Source organism: Coregonus clupeaformis, chromosome 14 (genome assembly GCF_020615455.1).
Source record: "Coregonus clupeaformis isolate EN_2021a chromosome 14, ASM2061545v1, whole genome shotgun sequence".
Taxonomy (NCBI): Eukaryota; Metazoa; Chordata; class Actinopteri; order Salmoniformes; family Salmonidae; genus Coregonus; species Coregonus clupeaformis.
Window position 1 is genome coordinate 10,132,711 of NC_059205.1, and position 21,632 is coordinate 10,154,342.

At 44.8% G+C, this 21,632-nt stretch overlaps 3 protein-coding genes across 6 annotated transcripts in view; 2 read left to right on the forward strand and 1 right to left on the reverse strand.

The window, feature by feature from the left end:
- The window catches only part of LOC121581447 (UDP-N-acetylglucosamine transporter-like), a 35,504-nt gene extending 31,876 nt beyond the window's left edge, over nucleotides 1–3,628 (forward strand). For both annotated transcript variants that reach the window (XM_041896942.2, XM_041896944.1), the window contains exons 7-8: nucleotides 2,839–2,972; nucleotides 3,192–3,628. In XM_041896942.2, coding sequence (XP_041752876.1) covers nucleotides 2,839–2,972; nucleotides 3,192–3,285 — 228 coding nt within the window. In that variant the 3' untranslated portion in view covers nucleotides 3,286–3,628. The remainder of the gene's footprint in view (nucleotides 1–2,838; nucleotides 2,973–3,191) is intronic.
- Nucleotides 3,629–7,162: 3,534 nt separating this feature from the next.
- fam78ba (family with sequence similarity 78 member Ba) lies at nucleotides 7,163–10,658 on the reverse strand. The gene is made up of 3 exons (XM_041895703.1): nucleotides 10,324–10,658; nucleotides 9,686–9,965; nucleotides 7,163–8,158 (listed from the first exon to the last, which is right to left on the reverse strand). Exons 1-3 carry the CDS (start codon nucleotides 10,656–10,658, stop codon nucleotides 7,916–7,918), a joined length of 858 nt encoding a protein of 285 aa, XP_041751637.1. The 3' UTR covers nucleotides 7,163–7,915.
- LOC121580709 (UMP-CMP kinase) lies at nucleotides 10,543–19,672 on the forward strand. 3 transcript variants are annotated; one of them, XM_041895705.2, is made up of 7 exons: nucleotides 10,543–11,121; nucleotides 11,943–12,059; nucleotides 17,036–17,182; nucleotides 17,518–17,670; nucleotides 17,866–17,942; nucleotides 18,791–18,887; nucleotides 19,177–19,672. In XM_041895705.2, exons 1-7 carry the CDS (start codon nucleotides 11,098–11,100, stop codon nucleotides 19,216–19,218), a joined length of 657 nt encoding a protein of 218 aa, XP_041751639.1. In that variant the 5' UTR covers nucleotides 10,543–11,097; the 3' UTR covers nucleotides 19,219–19,672. The 3 variants fall into 3 exon arrangements, with proteins under 3 accessions (XP_041751639.1, XP_041751641.1, XP_041751638.1); XM_041895707.2 differs by lacking the exon at nucleotides 11,943–12,059; XM_041895704.1 differs by lacking the exon at nucleotides 10,543–11,121 and having other exon boundaries at nucleotides 11,783–12,059.
- The last annotated feature ends 1,960 nt before the right edge of the window (nucleotides 19,673–21,632 follow it).

Sequence of the window (21,632 nt, forward strand, 5' to 3'; positions counted from 1 at the left end):
TCAAGTTACATCCCTGCGCCTTCTTCTCTCAACGCCTTGGAGAGGAAATACGATGTGGGGAATCATGAGCTTCTTGCGGTGAAGATGGCTTTGGAGGAGTAGAGACACTGGCTGGAGGGGGCGGAACATCCGTTCATTGTGTGGACCGACCACAAGAAGCTGGAATTTCTCCGCACTGCCAAGCGTCTCAATTCCAGGCAAGCTAGGTGGGCCCTGCTCTTCACCCGGTTCAACTTTTCCCTCTCCTACCGACCAGGATCCAAGAACATCAAGCCGGATGCGCTGTCACGCCGCTATAGCCCCGCGGCTACACCCTCGAACCCCGAGACCATCCTTCCCACCTCGTGTCTGGCGACTGCACTCAGCTGGGGAATAGGGAAGCAGGTCCGTGAGGCGCAGTGTTCCCAGCCGAACCCCGGAGGGGGCCAAGATAACCGGATGTTTGTGCCTGATGCTGTCCGCTCCTTGGACCTGGAGTGGGCCCACTCCTCCAGGCTTTCCTGCCACCCGGGCTCCTGTCGGACCCTGGCCTTTGTGCGACAACGCTTTTGGTGGCCTACCATGGTCCCGGACGTCTCCGCGTTCGTCGCCGCCTGCACGGTCTGTGCGCAGAACAAGACTCCTCGGCAAGCTCCGGCTGGTCTTCTTCAACCATTGCCTGTCCCTCACCGTCCCTGGTCTCACATATCCCTGTACTTCATCACAGGTCTTCCCCCGTCTGATGGCAACACCTCCATCCTGACAGTTGTGGACCGGTTTTCCAAAGCCGCCCACTTCATTCCTCTCCCCAAGCTACCCTCTGCCAAAGAGACGGCCCAGCTCATGGTGCAGCACGTCTTCCGGATCCATGGACTCCCAGTGGACATGGTCTCCGACCGGGGTCCTCAGTTCTCGTCCCAGTTCTGGAAGGCGTTCTGCACGCTCATTGGGTCGTCAGCCAGCCTGTCCTCCAGGTTCCACCCCCAGTCCAACGGTCAGTCGGAGCGAGCCAACCAAGACTTGGAAACGACTCTTCGCTGCCTGGTCTCCGCCAAACCCACCACCTGGAGCCAGCAACTAGTGTGGGTCGAATACGCCCCCAACACCCTTCCTTGCTCTGCCACGGGTCTCTCGCCCTTTGAGTGTTCCCTGGGCTAAGCCCCCGCTCTTCCCTGAGCAAGAGGATGAGGTCGGCATACCGTCGTCCCAGATGTTTGTCCGCCGCTGTCGTCGTACCTGGAAGAGAGCCCGGTCGAACCTTCTGAAGACCACCTCCAAGTATCAACGACAAGCGGACCGCCACCGGACCCCGGCTCCCCGGTATCGTCTCAGGCAGAAGGTATGGCAGTCCACCCGGGATCTGCCCCTCCGGGTGGAGTCCCGCAAACTTTCCCCCCGGTTTATCGGCCCTTTCCCCATCTCCAAGATCATTAGCCCCTCTGCTGTTTGTCTTCTGTTGCCCCGTACCCTGCGTATACATCCCACTTTTCATGTGTCTAAAATCAAACCCATGTCTCACAGCCTTTTGTCTCCTGTTTCCGGTTTTGACCATTCTGCCTGCCCTGACCCTGAGCCTGCCTGCCGTCCTGTACCTTGTCCCACCAATCTGAATTACTGACCTCTGCCTGCCCTTGACCTGTCGTTTTGCCTGCCCCCTGTTCTAGTAATAAACTTTTGTTACTTCGACACTGTCTGCATCTGGGTCTTCCCTAAAACGTGATAAATAAGCTAAGTAGCCAATAGGCAGAGGGTAGCATAATTTGTCTGATTCTCTGTAGTAATGAATGGCATGGGAATAATAATTAACTTTATTTTGTAAAGTGGTTTCTTGCTTCAAACAACACATTTTCAATCACATCCTTGTCTAAAGGACAAGTGGAGAAACAGGTTAATGTCAAGGCCTGCATATTTTTTCCAAAAGTCTCACGGAATGTAGGCTACATTGAACACCCCACATTGGCTGCTACTGTAGGCTGAATGATAGAACAGCTATTTCCATTTTTAAATGTTATGGGATGCATTTTCTCCATTGTTTTTGATGGTAGGCCACTCTGGCCTACATTATGATCAAATAGCCACAGTAGCCTACTTGGCCACTGTTATAACTGTAACGTAAAGCGGCTACAGCCTCAGTGGTCACAATAAACGCACGCCAGAAGTTGCACAGAATTCTCACAACATTCAAGTTTGCGCTCAACAGACCTGACAAATGAGGGAACATTGCTCATGAATGGTCATGTGTTACCACCTTATTACTAGGCAGCCTGCAGTAGGATGCTTTGATCAGTTGATTGACAGGTGTAGGACTGTAGAACGATAAACTGTCAACTTTCCTCTAGCATGGATGCTCACCAACGTTTTATAGTTATGTAGCCTATAGTTTATCATTATAGTTATCGTTAGAGTTAATGGCTTGGTGGATGGCCCGGGCCTTATTTAACTACCACAACACAACTAACGTTATTATCACAACAGAACTAGCCTACTAGTAGGACTAGCTAACGTTATTATCACAACAGAACTAGCCTACTAGTAGGACTAGCTAACGTTATTATCACAACAGAACTAGCCTACTACTTGACTTGTATACTCTAGAAATTGACTCCTTCAAATAATTGACTCTGGCAAGTTTGCCACCCTCACGCTGCAGAAGGGGAGTAAAGCGGAAGTCGAATCTATCACTTCCATTGTTTGGCTGTGCCCATAGCAACGTTCGAAAATGAGGTGGACCCCACCTGTGTGCGAGGTGTATACTTTTGTTTCAAAGTAGACTTGTTTAAGGCTACCAGGAAACCCTGATTTAGCCCACTGCAGTAAAGGGTTAAATCCATGTCCTCTCTGTGTTGCTTGTGTTTCCAGGCTCTGGGTGGGTTGGTCATAGCAGCAGTCATTAAGTATGCAGACAACATCCTGAAGGGGTTCGCCACCTCACTCTCCATCATCCTGTCAACACTCATATCCTACTTCTGGTTGGAGGACTTCAACCCCACCAGGTACACACACACACACACACTTTGATAAATAATCTGGCCATGTCCATTTAGGATAAAAGGTTTTAATCTCAACAGATTTCCTGATAAAATACAGATAGGAATAAGAAATGAGGGAGCTGAATTAATGTGAGAACGCCCAGAATATAAATGTTCTGTCTATAACTCTAACAACCTCCGCTCTCTCTCTCTCTCTCTCTCTCTCTCTCTCTCTCCCCCCAGTGTGTTCTTCCTAGGAGCAGTGCTGGTCATCGCTGCCACCTTCCTGTATGGTTATGAGGGTAAGATGCCTGCCGCCAGCCACAGCAGAGTCTAGATGGAGACCCACCACCACAGCCCTGGAACCCCAAAGAAGAGACACACAGAGAAAGAGGGCAAGATGGAGTGAGGAATAGGTTGCTGAGGAGGACGAGGTTCACCTACTCAGGAGGAGTACAACTTCTGGAAAAATAGTGTAGGCGGAAGTAGTCCTACGATGTTTAACGCACACAATAGATAGATAGGAGTCGCCTGAAGACGGAATGACTGAGACAGCCAACACAGACTGGGTTTTGTTTGTCCAATCAAGATGGAGGGCAACAACAGCTGTAGCTCAGCTGGTAGAGCACGGCGCTTGTAACGCCAAGGTAGTGGGTTCGATCCCCGGGACCACCCATACACAAAAAATGTATGCACGCATGACTGGAAGTCGCTTTGGATAAAAGCGTCTGCTAAATGGCATATTATATTAATAACTATTTAGCATTTACAAAGCTTTTTATTGAAATTCAAAGTGCTTTACTTTGCATGGGGGCAACAATGGTACAATGCAACCATGCTCTCCCATAGTGACTCCCATCAAGTTTGACTCGAACAGGCTCATGAATGTGACTTCTTCACAATTAACACTTGCATGCATTTCACACACACACACACACACACACACACACACACACACACACCCTTACAGGCACAGTCACGGAGCTGAAGCTGCTACGATGCCTATGAAGGGTTACGCTCACCTTTGATCTATCACCTCCTTTCATCTCAGGGGTGATCATGGAGCCAAACTCACCAAAGCATGAAATCATGGGAAAACAGGGACTTTACAGGTATTAACGAAAATGTATGGATGAATCCAATAATTCAATGCCAACGTTAGTTTGTAAAAAGTAGAGTTTTATATATTTTATCATGTATTTGGGGAGTAGGGGAAAGGGAATTTGTATGAATGTATTTTAGGGGTACTGATGGTCAATGAGGCCAAGGGCATTCAAATGAATGGAATGCCTCACACGTTACAAAGCCCCTCATTTGTTTTTGATTGACAGCTCCACCTAGTGGGAGTGTTGGGCCATAGCACATTTACTGCGGAGGGGAGGGGTTGAGACCAATGACAGTAGAGATGCTGGATGTCCTTTTAATTGGGGATGTTCAGTTGCTGATGTTTGTATGCAAAAATTGCCTTTCATGCAAGAACAAAAATGAATAATTAAACTGATCAAATGTGAAATAAGGGTCTAAACAGATGTTTTGTATTGAAAAAGCCTGTATGTATGTATGTATGTATGTATGTATGTATGTATGTATGTATGTATGTATGTATGTATGTATGTATGTATGTATGTATGTATGTATGTGTGTTGTTTCATCTAGGTATGAAATCACAAAGCAGGATTTATTGATGCGCAAAGAGGTAATACATTGTGTGATGTTTCACAACAACTGGGTCGTATTGGGCACCAAACGGAACAAAACAAGCTAAAGACAGGGAGGGACTGCCCACATTTTTGTGTTGCAAAGCATCCTGCTACGTTGTGCCCTAATGAAGGCGACCCTGGTTCCTGCTTCCTATGGAGTCCAGTTTAGACAAACCAAAACAGTCTCTATAGCAACAGATCACTGAATATGTTTGGTGCCAAGTCAGAGGTGCATAAGCTGTGTTCATATATAATCTATTTTCATTTCTTTGTGTATCTAACATGGAAATAGCTTCCATCTTACCCAAGAATGACAATTGTGAATGTGGCTAGAAAAAAGACCCGATTCAGTTTAATCAATGAATTTGGGGGAAATGACAAAAGCCATCATTGTGAAAAATACCTGCACCCTGTCTTTCCTGATAATTTATCCACCTGTATCTTGCTCAACAGTCCCTCTGTTTGCATAGTCTTGGAGTGGAGAGAAATGGAGGGATTGGGGCATGCAGAGAGGAGAGAGAATGATGGAGTGATGAGAGGGAGAGAAATGGACAGACAGATGGGAAGGTGAGGACTGAACCCGGTGAGCAGCACAGATTTGATTTGATTTGAGATGGAGCGTGAATCATGTGACATTGTATCATATGAAAGGGACCCCTCTGAATGAACCCACTACTAGCCCAGACTACTGCCTTAATAGTGTACTATGGTACTATGGCCCAATCCCAAATCAACCCCTATCCCTTCCCCCAAGGCACTTGGAGTATATCGGAAAGGATTGTAAAGACATGCAATATGGGTAGGGGCTAGGGTTGGATTTAGACTTGGACATTCATGTGTGTACAGTGGGGAAAAAAAGTATTTAGTCAGCCACCAATTGTGCAAGTTCTCCCACTTAAAAAGTTGAGAGAGGCCTGTAATTTTCATCATACGTACACATCAACTATGACAGACAAATTGAGATTTTTTTTCTCCAGAAAATCACATTGTAGGATTTTTAATGAATTTATTTGCAAATTATGGTGGAAAATAAGTATTTGGTCACCTACAAACAAGCAAGATTTCTGGCTCTCACAGACCTGTAACTTCTTCTTTAAGAGGCTCCTCTGTCCTCCACTCGTTACCTGTATTAATGGCACCTGTTTGAACTTGTTATCAGTATAAAAGACACCTGTCCACAACCTCAAACAGTCACACTCCAAACTCCACTATGGCCAAGACCAAAGAGCTGTCAAAGGACACCAGAAACAAAATTGTAGACCTGCACCAGGCTGGGAAGACTGAATCTGCAATAGGTAAGCAGCTTGGTTTGAAGAAATCAACTGTGGGAGCAATTATTAGAAAATGGAAGACATACAAGACCACTGATAATCTCCCTCGTTCTGGGGCTCCACGCAAGATCTCACCCCGTGGGGTCAAAATGATCACAAGAACGGTGAGCAAAAATCCCAGAACCACACAGGGGGACCTAGTGAATGACCTGCAGAGAGCTGGGACCAAAGTAACAAAGCCTACCATCAGTAACACACTAAGCCGCCAGGGACTCAAATCCTGCAGTGCCAGACGTGTCCCCCTGCTTAAGCCAGTACATGTCCAGGCCCGTCTGAAGTTTGCTAGAGTGCATTTGGATGATCCAGAAGAGGATTGGGAAATTTTCATATGGTCAGATGAAACCAAAATAGAACTTTTTGGTAAAAACTCAACTCGTCGTGTTTGGAGGACAAAGAATGCTGAGTTGCATCCAAAGAACACCATACCTACTGTGAAGCATGGGGGTGGAAACATCATGCTTTGGGGCTGTTTTTCTGCAAAGGGACCAGGACGACTGATCCGTGTAAAGGAAAGAATGAATGGGACCATGTATCGTGAGATTTTGAGTGAAAACCTCCTTCCATCAGCAAGGGCATTGAAGATGAAACGTGGCTGGGTCTTTCAGCATGACAATGATCCCAAACACACCGCCCGGGCAACGAAGGAGTGGCTTCGTAAGAAGCATTTCAAGGTCCTGGAGTGGCCTAGCCAGTCTCCAGATCTCAACCCCATAGAAAATCTTTGGAGGGAGTTGAAAGTCTGTGTTGCCCAGCGACAGCCCCAAAACATCACTGCTCTAGAGGAGATCTGCATGGAGGAATGGGCCAAAATACCAGCAACAGTGTGTGAAAACCTTGTGAAGACGTACAGCAAACGTTTGACCTGTGTCATTGCCAACAAAGGGTATATAACAAAGTATTGAGAAACTTTTGTTATTGACCAAATACTTATTTTCCACCATAATTTGCAAATAAATTCATTAAAAATCCTACAATGTGATTTTCTGGAATTTTTTTTCTCATTTTGTCTGTCATAGTTGACATGAACCTATGATGAAAATTACAGGCCTCTCATCTTTTTAAGTGGGAGAACTTGCACAATTGGTGGCTGACTAAATACTTTTTTCCCCCACTGTATATGTAGATACCCAAATGACACCAGAAAACCCACACCTTTAACCCTTCCATGTTCTATGTTTTTATGTGAATGGATAGACATGGTGTATTTCAATAAGACTACAATCAGCCCATTTTATTTGTAGAACTTTATGCCAAGTAGGTGCTCTTAATACAATCTGATTGATGTGAGTTACTCTTAAACTAACAGAAGATTCATATAATATGATTTGCCTCATAATTAAATCTAACGATGTGTTCTTAAAGGTTGTATGAGCATTAAAGGCTGTTGTGTCCATAGTTGGCACTGAGGAGGTTTTCCAGCTTGCAGGATTTCATGGCCAATGTAAGAAGTTCCATTCAATGTCCTTAATGTGATGAGCTTATATAAAATGCTATTCTTATTCCAGTCAAAGACCGTTTTCTCTCTCATGCAATAAGATCTACAGTAGGATGCAGGATGCAGTTCTGTGTTCAGTCCACCTCAATGAAACTTCGATAACTCTGTCCCTTTCTTTCCAATGGATACAACTCTAATACGGGACTGTGGCCGTCCAAAAACAGTCTTACTTAATCAAACGCTGATGCAGTGTTGAGCCTGCACCCGAAACCAGGCTAGCTCTGTAGATTTCCGCTGTGCCAATTCCAATGCAGTCCAGTCCAGAGAAAATACCTAAACTTTTTCACAATTTCTTATCATCCATTGAACCGAGACAGTAGTAGGTACGAGTGAAGAGCTGCCATCTTGGTAAAATAACTCATCATTTCCCTGCTTTGCGATGGGCCACACTTCCTCATTACCGTGAACCAATCACATCTCTCTTTCTCAGTCTTTTCGACCTTATTTGGGCGGTATGACCACTAGGGGCGCCCCTCTGCGGGGTCTCCACATCAGCACTTGGGCGTCGTTGGCGTTAGGTCGTCCCAGGGCGTTGGGGGGGATGGGCTCCTGGTAGTTGAGGATGTGGGGCTGCTCCTGGTGAGGACGGCCCACTAGGGAGGCCCGGGAGCCAAGGGGCATGTCAGGGTCCACGGCAATGTCCACCCGCATCCGCCACCGCACCGTCTGCAGCACGATGCGCTCCTGGAAAGTGAAAAAATTATAATAGTAAAGTTAACTTGTATCACAGGAGGTTGGTGGCACCTTAATTGGGGAGAACGGGCTCGTGGTAATGACTGGAGCGGTATCAGTGGAATGGTATCAAACACATAGTTTCCGGACATTATTATGAGCCGTTCTCTCCTCAGCAGCCTCCACTGAGTCTTGTATAGCAACTGCCATTTAATACGCTGCAGCCCAAAGAGCTTTACAGCTAGCACATAGAGCAGTGTTTCGCAATATGTAGCCTACCTTGACTACCCCGGCCCCAAGGCCGCATATTTCTGTCCTAGCCCAGACCTAACACTGGGCAAGGACAGAAATGAACAGTCCTGGGGGTACTCCAGGAACATAATGGAAAACACAAATTTAAAGGGTTAGTTCAGTCCAAAATCAAAGTTTGTCAGATGTTTTCAGACCTCAAAGGTGGTCATGTGTTGAGATGAGTCCACATTGCACACCATTTGTTGGGTCGATCAAACTAATTACAGTTGAAGTCGGAAGTTTACATACACTTAGGTTGCAGAGAATGGTTCCTACTTCTGCAACAAGTGCGACTCAAAGTTTGCGGAAGCGGACTCCCTGAAAGGCCACATGCTCCCGGTCCATGCTGACAAGCCATACAAGTGTGACCGATGCCAGGCTGCGTTCCGTTACAAAGGGAACCTCGCCAGCCACCAGACTGTCCACACTGGTAAGACTTCTGTTACATCTTAACTAATATCTGTACGGTCAAACTAATAACGTCATTTTGGTGTCAGAAGTGGGATCCACATACAGTTGAAGTCGGAAGTTTACATACACTTAGGTTGGAGTCATTAAAACTAGTTTTTCAACCACTCCACAAATTTGTTGTTAACAAACTATAGTTTTGGCAAGTCGGTTATGACATCTACTTTGTGAATGACACAAGTACTTTTTCCAACAATTGTTTACAGACAGATTATTTCACTTATAATTCACTGTATCACAATTCCAGTGGGTCAGAAGTTTACATACACTAAGTTGACTGTGCCTTTAAACAGCTTGGAAAATTCCAGAAAATTATGTCATGGCTTTAGAAGCTTCTGATAGGCTAATTGACATCATTTGAGTCAATTGGAGGTGTACCTGTGGATGTATTTCAAGGCCTACCTTCAAACTCAGTGCCTCTTTGCTTGACATCATGGGAAAATCAAAAGAAATCAGCCAAGACCTCCACAAGTCTGGTTCATCCTTGGGAGCAATTTCCAAACGTTTAAAAGTATTTGGCTAAAGTGTATGTAGACTTCCGACTTCAACTGTAGATGGTGCTAATCTTTCCCATGCATTTGGGATTGAGGGACGCATTGTTGGAACCATACAACTGATTGTGTGGGATGTGGATTTATCTCGAGATTAGACCACTTTAGAGGTTGGAAAACAACTGACAAACTTTGACTTTGAAGTGAACTATCCCTTTTAAGATAATAAAACATAAAACTAAACAGAGCAGTTCATAAAATCCAAGGAAGTCCACCTTCTGAAGCCTACCTTGGTGACAGAGTTGATGGCAACCAGCCAGGTGATGAAGCTCTGGTCTCGGGTGATGCATGACAGCATGGGTGTGTTGCTGTTGCTGATGGGCACGGCCCAGGTCACACTGGGGTAGAAGTTGTCGTTCATGCTGACCGTGAGGCGCGACGGCTTGGACGTGGGGCCCGTGAGGGTGACCGTCTCGGTGGTGTTGCCGTACCAGGGGTAGCTGACCCCGTCTGAGTCGCTGATGGCCTTGACACGGCCCTCACGGAGCTCCGGTAACTCCCAACTGGACCTTTGGTAGTGGACAGAGAGAATATCTTATTACATAATATCTGGCTACAAAACAGTACAACAGTTTATGATAATGATACATTACAATAGCCTCACTTAATGGACTGTGTTAATAGTAGCCTAGGTCATGGCAAAAATTTACAGTTGCTAGAATTTCACTCATCCAACTGATACATATACACAGAACAGTTCACATTATGTGACCGACTGGGTACCAAACCCGGATCGTCTGGCCAAGTGACTCAAGACATTAGCCCACTGAACTAAAGCCTATTGTGCGTGTTTGTGTGTGAGAGAGTGAGAGAGAGTCAGAGTCAGTCAGATTGAATGATTACGGATGGTGACAGCTCAGAACTTACATGCCAATGTCACCATAAGTATTGTAGAACTCCATTTGAGTACAAGCCTGGATCCAACCCACCACCCAGGTTTCATTGCGGGGCACCGGAGGCATGACGATCCCGGCGGAGGCCCTGAAGTACGGTGTCTTATACCGCAGCACTATAGGCGAGTTCTCCTCTATCACCGTTGGGCACTGGTCAATGGAGGCCGATACCTCGTAGACTACAATGTTGTCCCTTCTAATGCGCGGCTTGCAGGCGATGCTCTGGATACAGCCCATGGTGCTGACAAGTAGCAGTGTAAGGAGAACCAGAGATGGAGGGAGGAGATGATACCTGACCAGTATGCACATCAGTCCCTCTCGGATTCCAGCGAGCTTGTAAATCAAGATTAATATTTTAATTGCCCATCACTGATGCAGTCAAATAGCTTCAGAAAACGAAATAGATTAATCATTTTGAATATAAACACTGAGCCAACATTCGAAATCAAATCAATACAGCAGTTGTTTTCAAGCACTTTTCCACGCCGGGAAACTGGCACGTTAAGGACATGGAAGGAGAAGAACGAAGAGTTGGGGGAAGGTACACTGAGCATCTCCCCACCGCCTTCCCCCGATATGACTGTTGAGTGCCGCACTGCCCTTGGTGCTTATCCCCAGAAACTGCAATTGGGCCTCCCTCGGGCTGCTGCTTCCTCGCTTCGAGGCCGTCGCCCCCTTTCTTTTCGAGTCCACGCGTCCGGCTGCAGGTCGGTGCCCTTTGATCCTGCTCTTTCGGCTCAGCGTTGTCATGTCAGTGGCGACGGGACAGCAGGTGAGTCAATTGGGATGTTCGGGTGCCTTTGTTTGGATGGCTTGCATAGCCCTGTTATTGGTACGGCGCCCTCAAAGAAGATTGTCTTGGTCGGCACAACAAGAAGACTTTGGCTCATATCCTACCTAAACCCGATGATAGTAGGCTAGTTATAGCCTAATAGGCTATTGAATCAACGAAACAGCGCGTGGCAGGCTATTGTGCCCTGTCGAGCCAATAACGCTAGGCTATTTCAATGTTTTCTTCGTGCCATTCTTGAGATCAAGGATGAGGGAAGCTCGCATCATGAATGGTGCATTATGAATGGTGAGAGAAAGCAGCCAGAGGTGCACAAACGTGCCCGGGACTTCGTGTGACACCCAGCCGCTCAGTTATCCCTTAAATGTTTTGGTGACACGAATCATCCATATCGATCTCCGTCGACCGATTAAGCATTATCTGTCCAACTCCCTTGCTTGGTAGAGCATCATTTCCTCGAGGACGGTCGCTGTTCAGTTAGGCTAGGTGCTGATGCTGGGAGGATAGACAGCGACAACCAGTGAGCGAGAGGCCTTCAACAGACCCCTTCGTTGAAAAAACAAGGATACATCATGTGGGCGTGGTTTACATCCCATGGACACTCCTCCATGTGCTGCCATTGGTTGGCCACGTCAACAGGGGAAGTGGGGTTGGCTTCTGCGGACTTCCCACTGACGCGCGTCAACTGGTCATTCAAACTGTTCTGCGGTCTCCTCATCGAGCCGGGTTTACATTTATAGTGTATTTTTGGTTGTTGTTTTCGGTTTATGATTTTCCGTTTATTGAGTATCTTATCTGTGAAGGTGCCGAGCGTTGTCTACAGGGCTGCAACCGCCGCATTGATCATGAAGCCGCAGGTTGTGTTCGTGCTGGGCGGGCCTGGCGCGGGGAAAGGAACCCAGTGCGTCAGAATCGTGGAGGTAAGAGATGGCGACAAAAAAAAACCAATGAAACGGACAATGATAAAATGATCAGGGCATTGAACTGTGTTAGGAAAGAAACCACTAACAGATTTGAGTGGGTTGTGCCAACTTCTGTCCAGGGGAGACCAGCTAAATGTATCAACTTCCGGTTCTTGTCCTCTAAATGTAGCCTACTCATTATGCTAGCTAACATAGCCACAGATAGAAGGAGCAGTTACCAGTATAACTATGCCAAGACCACACTAGCTAACTAACTACGTGAGTGCAATGAATAATAATGATTTTTTCCCCTCCATCAATAGACTTTCAACTAGCTAGCTATGGATAAAGGTTATTCCTGAATACCAGAGAGAGGGGTGTAGTACTTTAATCAGTGAAGTACTTTAATTTTTCTATAAATCAGGAGCAATGTGAGTTAGCCAGGTAACTTCGATAAACAACCAGAAATAACCACAATCTAGTTATGTGTTTTGGGTTTTTGTGTCAATTAGAAGATGTTCATTTTTAGCTTATCTTTCTTAAAAATAAAAAGTTATTTAGGCATGTTTAGCTGGTTAACTCATTGATCCTGTGTTGTAGTATACCCCTCAGGAGTCAAAGTGGGCTATAGTTCACCAACGAGAGACAGAGGGTAGCTAGCTTGTTATGTAAAACAGCAGTGACTTCTATTCTAATCAGTAGCTAGTGTTTTCATGTCTTACACTGAACAGACTGTGCCTCTGTTGAGAAACAGAAGGAATAGGAAACAGACTAGGCTACTCTGTGTTTATGGTGGTAGGCTTCTAACTACATACAGAGTAGCCTATGCACTGATAGTGACGTCATACGGATGTGTAGTGTACATCTTATCAGTTCAGCTGTTGTGCAATTCACATTATGTAAAGGTATTTTATCTGCAATGCACCTGCTCTAACCCTCCAACCAATGCCCTTGAACAGGGATTCTTGAGAAATCAAGGCATATGTGTATCTGAGTCTGGGTGGTGTTTTGCGTCAATAGATAAACTCAAGCAAAGATTTAGCGTCTACTACTGCTATGCAGCTGTCTGACATATTTGCGTCCAACATTGCAGGCCTCCTTTGGCTTTCTTCTGTGCCAAGTTGTTTCATGCATTTGCCAACTACTTTGATGTGTGTTTAGACTTATCAGGGATTGGCATTAAGGGTTGTCATATTGCCCCGGGCAAGTGACATGAACAGTCGTGCAAGTTGAGCCTGCTCTGTGGTTGCCCCATTGAACAGGTGATTTTTTTTCTCTCCTGATAACAGCCAAAATGCAAATGATTCCATTAGTCTGATCTTTCTGGTTCCTCTCCTGTGGGTAGGTGACCTTAATGTCAATCCCTGCCCTATATTCATAATTTAGGGCAGGGGCCATATGTGTTTGAGCAAGCATCCTGAAATAACACCTGTTCTATTCATTCAGCACAATAGTAGTTAAAGGGCACTAGTGATGCTGTCTCGTCGCTCCCTAAACCCCTCCCCTGCTTTCAGTGTCAATGGAGCACAGAAACACACTGTTGAACAATAACCATCTAGCTATATAACACATTACTCTTTTCTATTTATTCTCTGCTTAGGACATTGTTACTATTGCACTCCTTTTAAAGGAACTACATTACACCCGGACAATTTCATTCTCATAACCCAATTGATTCCTAAACAAAGTAGGCTAGCTACATTGATAGGAAAGATGTAATGGGGAGATTTAAGGTGACTGAAGGTCATATTTAGTTTAGAGTGATCAACAGAATGTGTATATATTTTTCCTTTCTGTAATACACAGAATTTCTAGTGTTTGTGACACTCAAGGTGCGTGTTGATGGTCACTAGACTTGATGCTGAATGTTATGGATTATTCTCATATCTGTTGATAGTGGTTGACGCCAGACGGAATGTATAAGGACAGAGAGAACACTGATTATTCACTGTTGTATTGATGACATTCTGGGAACACTGTGTGATTCTGTAGCAGCTGACAGCACTGCCTTTAGTTTTGACTTCCTACAAGCCTCTCGGGCTGGTGTTTACAGAACATTTGGTGCTGTCTGATTAGGATACAAGGGCCTGTCTCCAAGAGGCTGGTTTTTACAGAACATTTGGTGCTGTCTGATTAGGATATAAGGGCCTGTCTCCAAGAGGCTGGTGTTTACAGAACATTTGGTGCTATCTGATTAGGATATAAGGGCCTGTCTCCAAGAGGCTGGTGTTTACAGAACATTTGGTGCTCTCTGATTAAGATATAAGGGCCTGTCTCCCAATTTGTAAGTTGCTCTGGATAAGAGTGTCTGCTAAATGACTTAAATGTAAATGTAAATGTCTCCAAGAGGCTGGTGTTTACAGAACACTTGATGCTGTCTGGTTAGGATATAAGGGCCTGTCTCCCAGACGCTGGTGTTTACATAACACTTGATGCTGTCTGGTTAGGATATAAGGGCCTGTCTCCCAGACGCTGGTGTTTACAGAACATTTGGTGCTGTCTGGTTAGGATATAAGGGCCTGTCTCCCAGACGCTGGTGTTTACAGAACACTTGATGCTGTCTGGTTAGGATATAAGGGCCTGTCTCCCAGACGCTGGTGTTTACAGAACACTTGATGCTGTCTGGTTAGGATATAAGGGCCTGTCTCCCAGACGCTGGTGTTTACAGAACACTTGATGCTGTCTGGTTAGGATATAAGGGCCTGTCTCCCAGACGCTGGTGTTTACAGAACACTTGATGCTGTCTGGTTAGGATATAAGGGCCTGTCTCCCAGACGCTGGTGTTTACAGAACACGTGATGCTGTCTGGTTAGGATATAAGGGCCTGTCTCCCAGACGCTGGTGTTTACAGAACACTTGATGCTGTCTGGTTAGGATATAAGGGCCTGTCTCCCAGACGCTGGTGTTTACAGAACACTTGATGCTGTCTGGTTAGGATATAAGGGCCTGTCTCCCAGACGCTGGTGTTTACAGAACACTTGATGCTGTCTGGTTAGGATATAAGGGCCTGTCTCCAAGAGGCTGGTGTTTACAGAACACTTGATGCTGTCTGGTTAGGATATAAGGGCCTGTCTCCCAGACGCTGGTGTTTACAGAACATTTGGTGCTGTCTGATTAGGATGTACAGTGAGGGGGAAAAGTATTTGATCCCCTGCTGATTTTTTACGTTTGCCCACTGACAAAGACATGATCAGTCTATAATTTTAATGGTAGGTTTATTTGAACAGTGAGAGACAGAATAACAACAAAAAAATCAAGAAAAACGCATGTCAAAAATGTTATAAATTGATTTGCATTTTAATGAGGGAAATAAGTATTTGACCCCTCTGCAAAACATGACTTAGTACTTGGTGGCAAAACCCTTGTTGGCAATCACAGAGGTCAGATGTTTCTTGTAGTTGGCCACCAGGTTTGCACACATCTTAGGAGGGATTTTGTCCCACTCCTCTTTGCAGAACTTCTCCAAGTCATTAAGGTTTCGAGCCTGACGTTTGGCAACTTGAACCTTCAGCTCCCTCCACAGATTTTCTATGGGATTAAGGTCTGGAGACTAGCTAGGCCACTCCAGGACCTTTAATGTGCTTCTTCTTGAGCCACTCCTTTGTTGCCTTGGCTGTGTGTTTTGGGTCATTGTCATGCTGGAATACCCATCTACGACCCATTTTCAATGCCCTGGCTGAGGGAAGGAGGTTCTCACCCAAGATTTGACGGTACATGGCCCCGTCCATCGTCCCTTTGATGCGGTGAAGTTGTCCTGTCCCCTTAGCAGAAAAACATCCCCAAAGCATAATGTTTCCACCTCCATGTTTGACGGTGGGGATGGTGTTCTTGGGGTCATAGGCAGCATTCCTCCTCCTCCAACACGGCGAGTTGAGTTGATGCCAAAGAGCTTGATATTGGTCTCATCTGACCACAACACTTTCACCCAGTTCTCCTCTGAATCATTCAGATGTTCATTGGCAAACTTCAGACGGGCCTGTATATGTGCTTTCTTGAGCAGGGGGACCTTGCGGGCGCTGCAGGATTTCAGTCCTTCACGGCGTAGTGTGTTACCAATTGTTTTCTTGGTGACTATGGTCTCGGCTGCCTTGAGATCATTGACAAGATCCTCCCGTGTAATTCTGGGCTGATTCCTCACCGTTCTCATGATCATTGCAATTCCACGAGGTGAGATCTTGCATGGAGCCCCAGGCCGAGGGAGATTGACAGTCTTTTGTGTTTCTTCCTTTTGCGAATAATCGCACCAACTGTTGTCACCTTCTCACCAAGCTGCTTGGCGATGGTCTTGTAGCCCATTCCAGCCTTGTGTAGGTCTACAATCTTGTCCCTGACATCCTTGGAGAGCTCTTTGGTCTTGGCCATGGTGGAGAGTTTGGAATCTGATTGATTGATTGCTTCTGTGGACAGGTGTCTTTTATACAGGTAACAAGCTTTAAGAGTGTGCTCCTAATCTCAGCTCGTTACCTGTATAAAAGACACCTGGGAGCCAGAAATCTTTCTGATTGAGAGGGGGTCAAATACTTATTTCCCTCATTAAAATGCAAATCAATTTATAACATTTTTGACATGCGTTTTTCTGGATTTTTTTGTTGTTATTCTGTCTCTCACTGTTCAAATAAACCTACCATTAAAATTATAGACTGATCATTTCTTTGTCAGTGGGCAAACGTACAAAATCAGCAGGGGATCAAATACTTTTTTCCCTCACTGTAAGAGCCTGCTCAGAAGAGGCCAGTTAGACATTTTCTCTGCTTCTGTGCTGGGTGTGTGGTGTCTCCCCGTTGCAACTTGTACTAAACCGGATTGACTTGATTGACTTTACGAACGAGTGCTCTCCTTTGTGTTCAGCTGGACATTCCTCTTACAATACAAGTATACAAATGTTTTTGTCCCATTGTTCTCCATAAGCGGTTGAACCAGTAATTATTATTATTCGAGGAGTGCACTGTGTTGTTTTGGTTAAGGCTGGCATTAACCCTCTGTGTTTTTCCCAGAACTACAGTTACACTCATCTGTCTGCCGGAGACCTGCTGAGGGCTGAACAGAGCCGAGAGGGGTCCGAGTTCGGACAGCTCATCGATAACTACATCAAGGATGGCAAGATCGTCCCTGTCGAGATCACTATTAACTTACTCAGGAAGGTATGCACTAACTCCAGGTACCTATGACTACAGGGTTTGTGTTAACTGTTGACCTTTAGGAAGCTGGCAGTTAGCATTACTATTAGCTTGGATAATATGGAGTAGCGCTATACAGTCATTTTGGTCTGAGTACTAAAATAGTCTCTGTCATTGCTCCATAGGCTGAATTAATCCTTGCTTCACCCTTAAAGGGATAGTTCACCCAAAATATGTTTAATATCAGATGCATATAGTGAGGTCTACAGGTGGTGTGTAAGACTTTTTAGACATAAAAATGTCTGACTTCGATTTGGGGAAGAATATCCCTTTTAACTTCCACTTTCCTTTGTCCTCAGGCCATGGAGGAGACCATGCAGATAGACGAGAAGAAGTTCCGCTTCCTCATCGACGGCTTCCCCCGAAACGAAGACAACCTCCAGGGGTGGACCGCTGTCATGGACGGGAAGGCTGACATCAAATGTGTGCTTTTCTTCGACTGTAGCAATGAGGTAATAATACACCTTGGGGGGAGGATCTCCACGAGGAAGGTGAGGGGACGAAGAGGGAGGGGCAACAGATCAGATATGACACATTTGAAGTACGACTTTTATTTCTGAAAGTTGCCTCCGAGTGTGAATGTATTTTATTGCTTGGCTGACAGTGTAATACTTTATCCTGAGAGCTGCGTTTTGTCTTGTCTACAGGTCTGTATCAACCGATGTCTAGAAAGAGGGAAGAGCAGTGGCCGGACCGATGACAACAGAGCGAGCCTGGAGAAAAGGTAGCGTCCAAACTCTAAGGCTTGCCATGATCACCGACCACTGACCTCTCTTAATATGAACTGGACCTCTCAAAATGACACACGGCTCTTGTTCATTTAAAAGAAGGTGTACTTATAAGGCGCCATATGTTGAAATAGCTCTGCTGTTTCCTGGTTTCTAAAATTCTAATTTCAGGTAATGCGACACAACAAGCAGTGTAGAGCAGGGCTGTCCAACCCTCTTCCTGGATATCTACTGTCCTGTAGGTTTTCAGTCCAACCCTAACTTAGCATATCTGATTCAGCTAGTTAATGTCTTGTTGAGCAGCTAATAAGTAGAATCAGGTGTGTTAAATTAGGGTTGGACTGAAAACCCACAGAACGGTAGATCTCCAGAAAGAGGGTTGGGCAGCCCTGGTGTAGAGAATCATCATGCTATCTTAACCGCTGTGAAATATAGTTTCAGTTACCAAAAATGTTGTAATTTCAGCAGTTTTAAGTTGGTGTACTAAACCGAAGGTAATATGAAGCAAAAACTAAACGAGGGGAAGCATATCAATATTTAATATAGAACATATCTACTGTTAATCAGACTTGCTTGCAATGAGAATGACAGATCTATAACTCGCATTTCTATCTGAAATCAGTCAGGTTGTACACAAAACTACATAATGCACCTTTTAATAATGGACTTTAGTGAAAAAAACATTGCTTTTGAGATTGCGATTTTCAGTCCCACCTTGACTCACCCTTAAAAGTAATATACACGGGAGCATGTTTTAGCTTGGCTGTATGTACCATTTTGGGTCTCCTCTGAGTCCTGGGTGCTGGTCAGCCCTGTTTCTGAGCCTCTGTTTCCTCCCCTGAAGGATCCAGACCTACCTGCAGTCGACACGGCCAATCATCTCACTGTATGAGAAACAGGGCAAGGTGCGCACCGTGGATGCCTCGTGCGGTGTGGACGAGGCAAGCAACAGGAGTATACAGCACTGCACCATTGCAGTCACACATGATGGGCATTTGGAACACGCTCAGTAGTACACACTCAGTAGTACACACTCATTCACTGATCTTATAATTCAGTATGAATTCCCTCAATCTGAGTTGTTTCTTTCCCTATTGGTTGTCTCTCTCTTCCCTTGCAAACTCCGGAGGGCAGTCACACACTTGCGCCCAGGCGATTGCACATGTACAAAAACACAAACATGAATCTGGTTTTCTCTAATGCATCTCTTTCTCTCCCTGTCTGTTTCAGGTGTTTGCCAATGTCAAAACCATCCTGGACAAAGAGGGTTGAAATTCCACACACTGCCAACAACTACAATTCACAGCTACTTTTAGTTGTTATTTTTATCAACGGCAGCAACAATATTCTCCTGTTTATTTCCATTCATGACTTTTTACCTTTATTATTGTTTTAAGGGGGCAGGGGGTCTTTATTTTGTGAATGCCGAGCTGCTCGTCCAAGGGTGAGTGTGTGTATGAGTGAATAAGATGGGTCGTACGATGCTCTGATGACAAACCTCACATGAACCCTCTGAGGGGGTTCCCTATGATAGTAGTACACCGACTGACATGCCTGTCATTTTAGTCCGGGGGGCCTTTGAATAGGGACAAGACTAGTAGAATTGCCCTTTGCTTTGTGAGATGCTCGTTTCTGTTGTCAAGCAGAGGCATATACAGTACTGTATGTTAACAAAATTACGTTTTCTGTGATAAAATCTCTGTACTATAAAAGTGCACAAAGATCAGCTCTCGACCCACGTTTTTGTTGCGTGTTATTTTTTTAAATCATTGATTACACGACAAAGGAAAAAGGAGCAGTTTTGTTGAATTGGAGTATGTTACCCATATAAAGTGGGAGAAAAAGTAAATGACAGACAAACCAAATATTACCCCCCTCTCGTGTCTGTCTGTTTGTACTTCATTTTTCTTTGACAGGTGAATACTTACTGATGGACCCACTCAAACTGATAATTCCACACTCACAGACAGAAGATCACACTATCTCAAGGCTATATCAGTGTCAATCAACTGTTTGCTGGCCGGTCCCTGAGACTCTAATTTGTTCAGTTCTACAGTGCTCTTTAATGTAAATGGTTCCCGAGGAGAAAATACCATAGCTTGCTGATCCCTGACACAAAAGAGACCATAGCTTTTAAGTCCCTGGTACAAAAAAAGGTCAAGAAACAGTCTTCCTGGAACAATATAATTTTGATATCTGTAACTATATTTACGACCTATTTATTTTGTTTCCAACACAAGCCTTAACCCTCCCGTTGTCCTAGGGTCAAAATGACCCGCCACTGTGTTGAACCAACTTTATTTAATTTTTATATTTTTTGGGATCATTTGTGAGAAGGAGGCAGTGAGACTTTAAAGAAAGTCTCACTGCCTCCTTCTCACAAATGATCCCCAAAATATAAAAATTAAATAAAGTTGGTTCAACACAGTGGCGGGTCATTTTGACCCTAGGACAACGGGAGGGTTAAACAGTTATGGTAGGTGGAACAACTTTGCCACATAGACCAAACTCATGTCACAGAAATCGTTCAACATTGTTTAAATTACATTTTATTTCATCCAAGCTTGCTTGTGTGTTATAGTTTAATCTGATGAGAATGTCATTATGTAATTCAATATATAAACAGCCATCAGAGTAAGTATTATGTAACAATGTGCAGTTACACTGGAACTATATTGTAAATACTGACGTGGACAGATAGGAATCACTTCCATGTCAGTCAACCAATAAGCCAGCAGAGGGCACACTGACATTCCTAGTGATTGGCTAGGGTTGAGAAATGCAACGTCACCATTCTTACTTTATTAGTTATTTGAGTTGTTCATGTCAATTTCCCCATTTAAAGTGTCTCATTCACATACTTTGCATTGAATTAGACATCATTGAATTATATCTTGTGATTTCTTGACTCTCTAGCATACCATCACTTCTGTTATCTGTGTTCAAGGAAAATGTCCATTGACTCTTATCTTCAAAGAGCACTCACAAACATGTCATTTTATTTGTGTTTCAACTCTGTGTGGCCAAATATTAACAGAATCTATCCAAATGAACTTTATTTAGTCAAAACAAAATTAAAGCAGTGTTGTCTTTTTGTAAATGATCAATGAGGACCCCCACACACACACACACAGGAAACTGTTGAGCGTGAAAAACCCAGCAGCGTTGCAGTTCTTGATACAAACCGGTGCGCCTGGCACCTACTACCATACCCCGTTCAAAGGCACTTAAATATTTTGTCTTGCCCATTCCGTCTCTGAATGGCACACATACACAATCCATGCCTCAAGGCTTAAAAATCCTTACTTAACCTGTCTCCTCCCCTTCATCTATACTGATTGAAGTGGATTTAAGTAACATGAATAAGGGATCATAGCTTTCACCTGGTCAGTTATGTCATGGAAAGAGCAGGTGTCCTTCATGTTGTGTACACTCAGTGTCTGTGTCATAGTGTCTCATACTGTGGTTAGTCCCCTGTAGCTCAGTTGGTAGAGCATGGCGCTTGCAACGCCAGGGTTGTGGGTTCGTTTCCCATGAGGGGCCAGTATGAAAAATGTATGCACTCACTAACTGTAAGTTGCTCTGGATAAGAGCGTCTGCTAAATGACTAAAATGTCAATGTAAAATGTTTGTCCTCTGGGGAAGTTCATGGTATTGTGTTTTCGTTGACGCCTTTGAGCGCGTCA

What these genes read in the sequence shown, in the direction of transcription:
- fam78ba (XM_041895703.1), bottom strand. Translation starts at nt 10,658, where the DNA reads ATGTGCATACTGGTCAGGTATCATCTCCTCCCTCCATCTCTGGTTCTC. An exon ending in ACTTATGGTGACATTGGCAT is followed by an intron (nt 9,966 to 10,323) that starts GTAAGTTCTGAG and finishes CCACTACCAAAG; the next exon opens with GTCCAGTTGGGAGTTACCGG. An exon ending in CCATCAACTCTGTCACCAAG is followed by an intron (nt 8,159 to 9,685) that starts GTAGGCTTCAGA and finishes TTCACTTTCCAG; the next exon opens with GAGCGCATCGTGCTGCAGAC.
- LOC121580709 (XM_041895704.1), top strand. Translation starts at nt 11,907, where the DNA reads ATGATTTTCCGTTTATTGAGTATCTTATCTGTGAAGGTGCCGAGCGTT. An exon ending in AGAGCGAGCCTGGAGAAAAG is followed by an intron (nt 17,943 to 18,790) that starts GTAGCGTCCAAA and finishes CCTCCCCTGAAG; the next exon opens with GATCCAGACCTACCTGCAGT. An exon ending in CCTCGTGCGGTGTGGACGAG is followed by an intron (nt 18,888 to 19,176) that starts GCAAGCAACAGG and finishes TGTCTGTTTCAG; the next exon opens with GTGTTTGCCAATGTCAAAAC.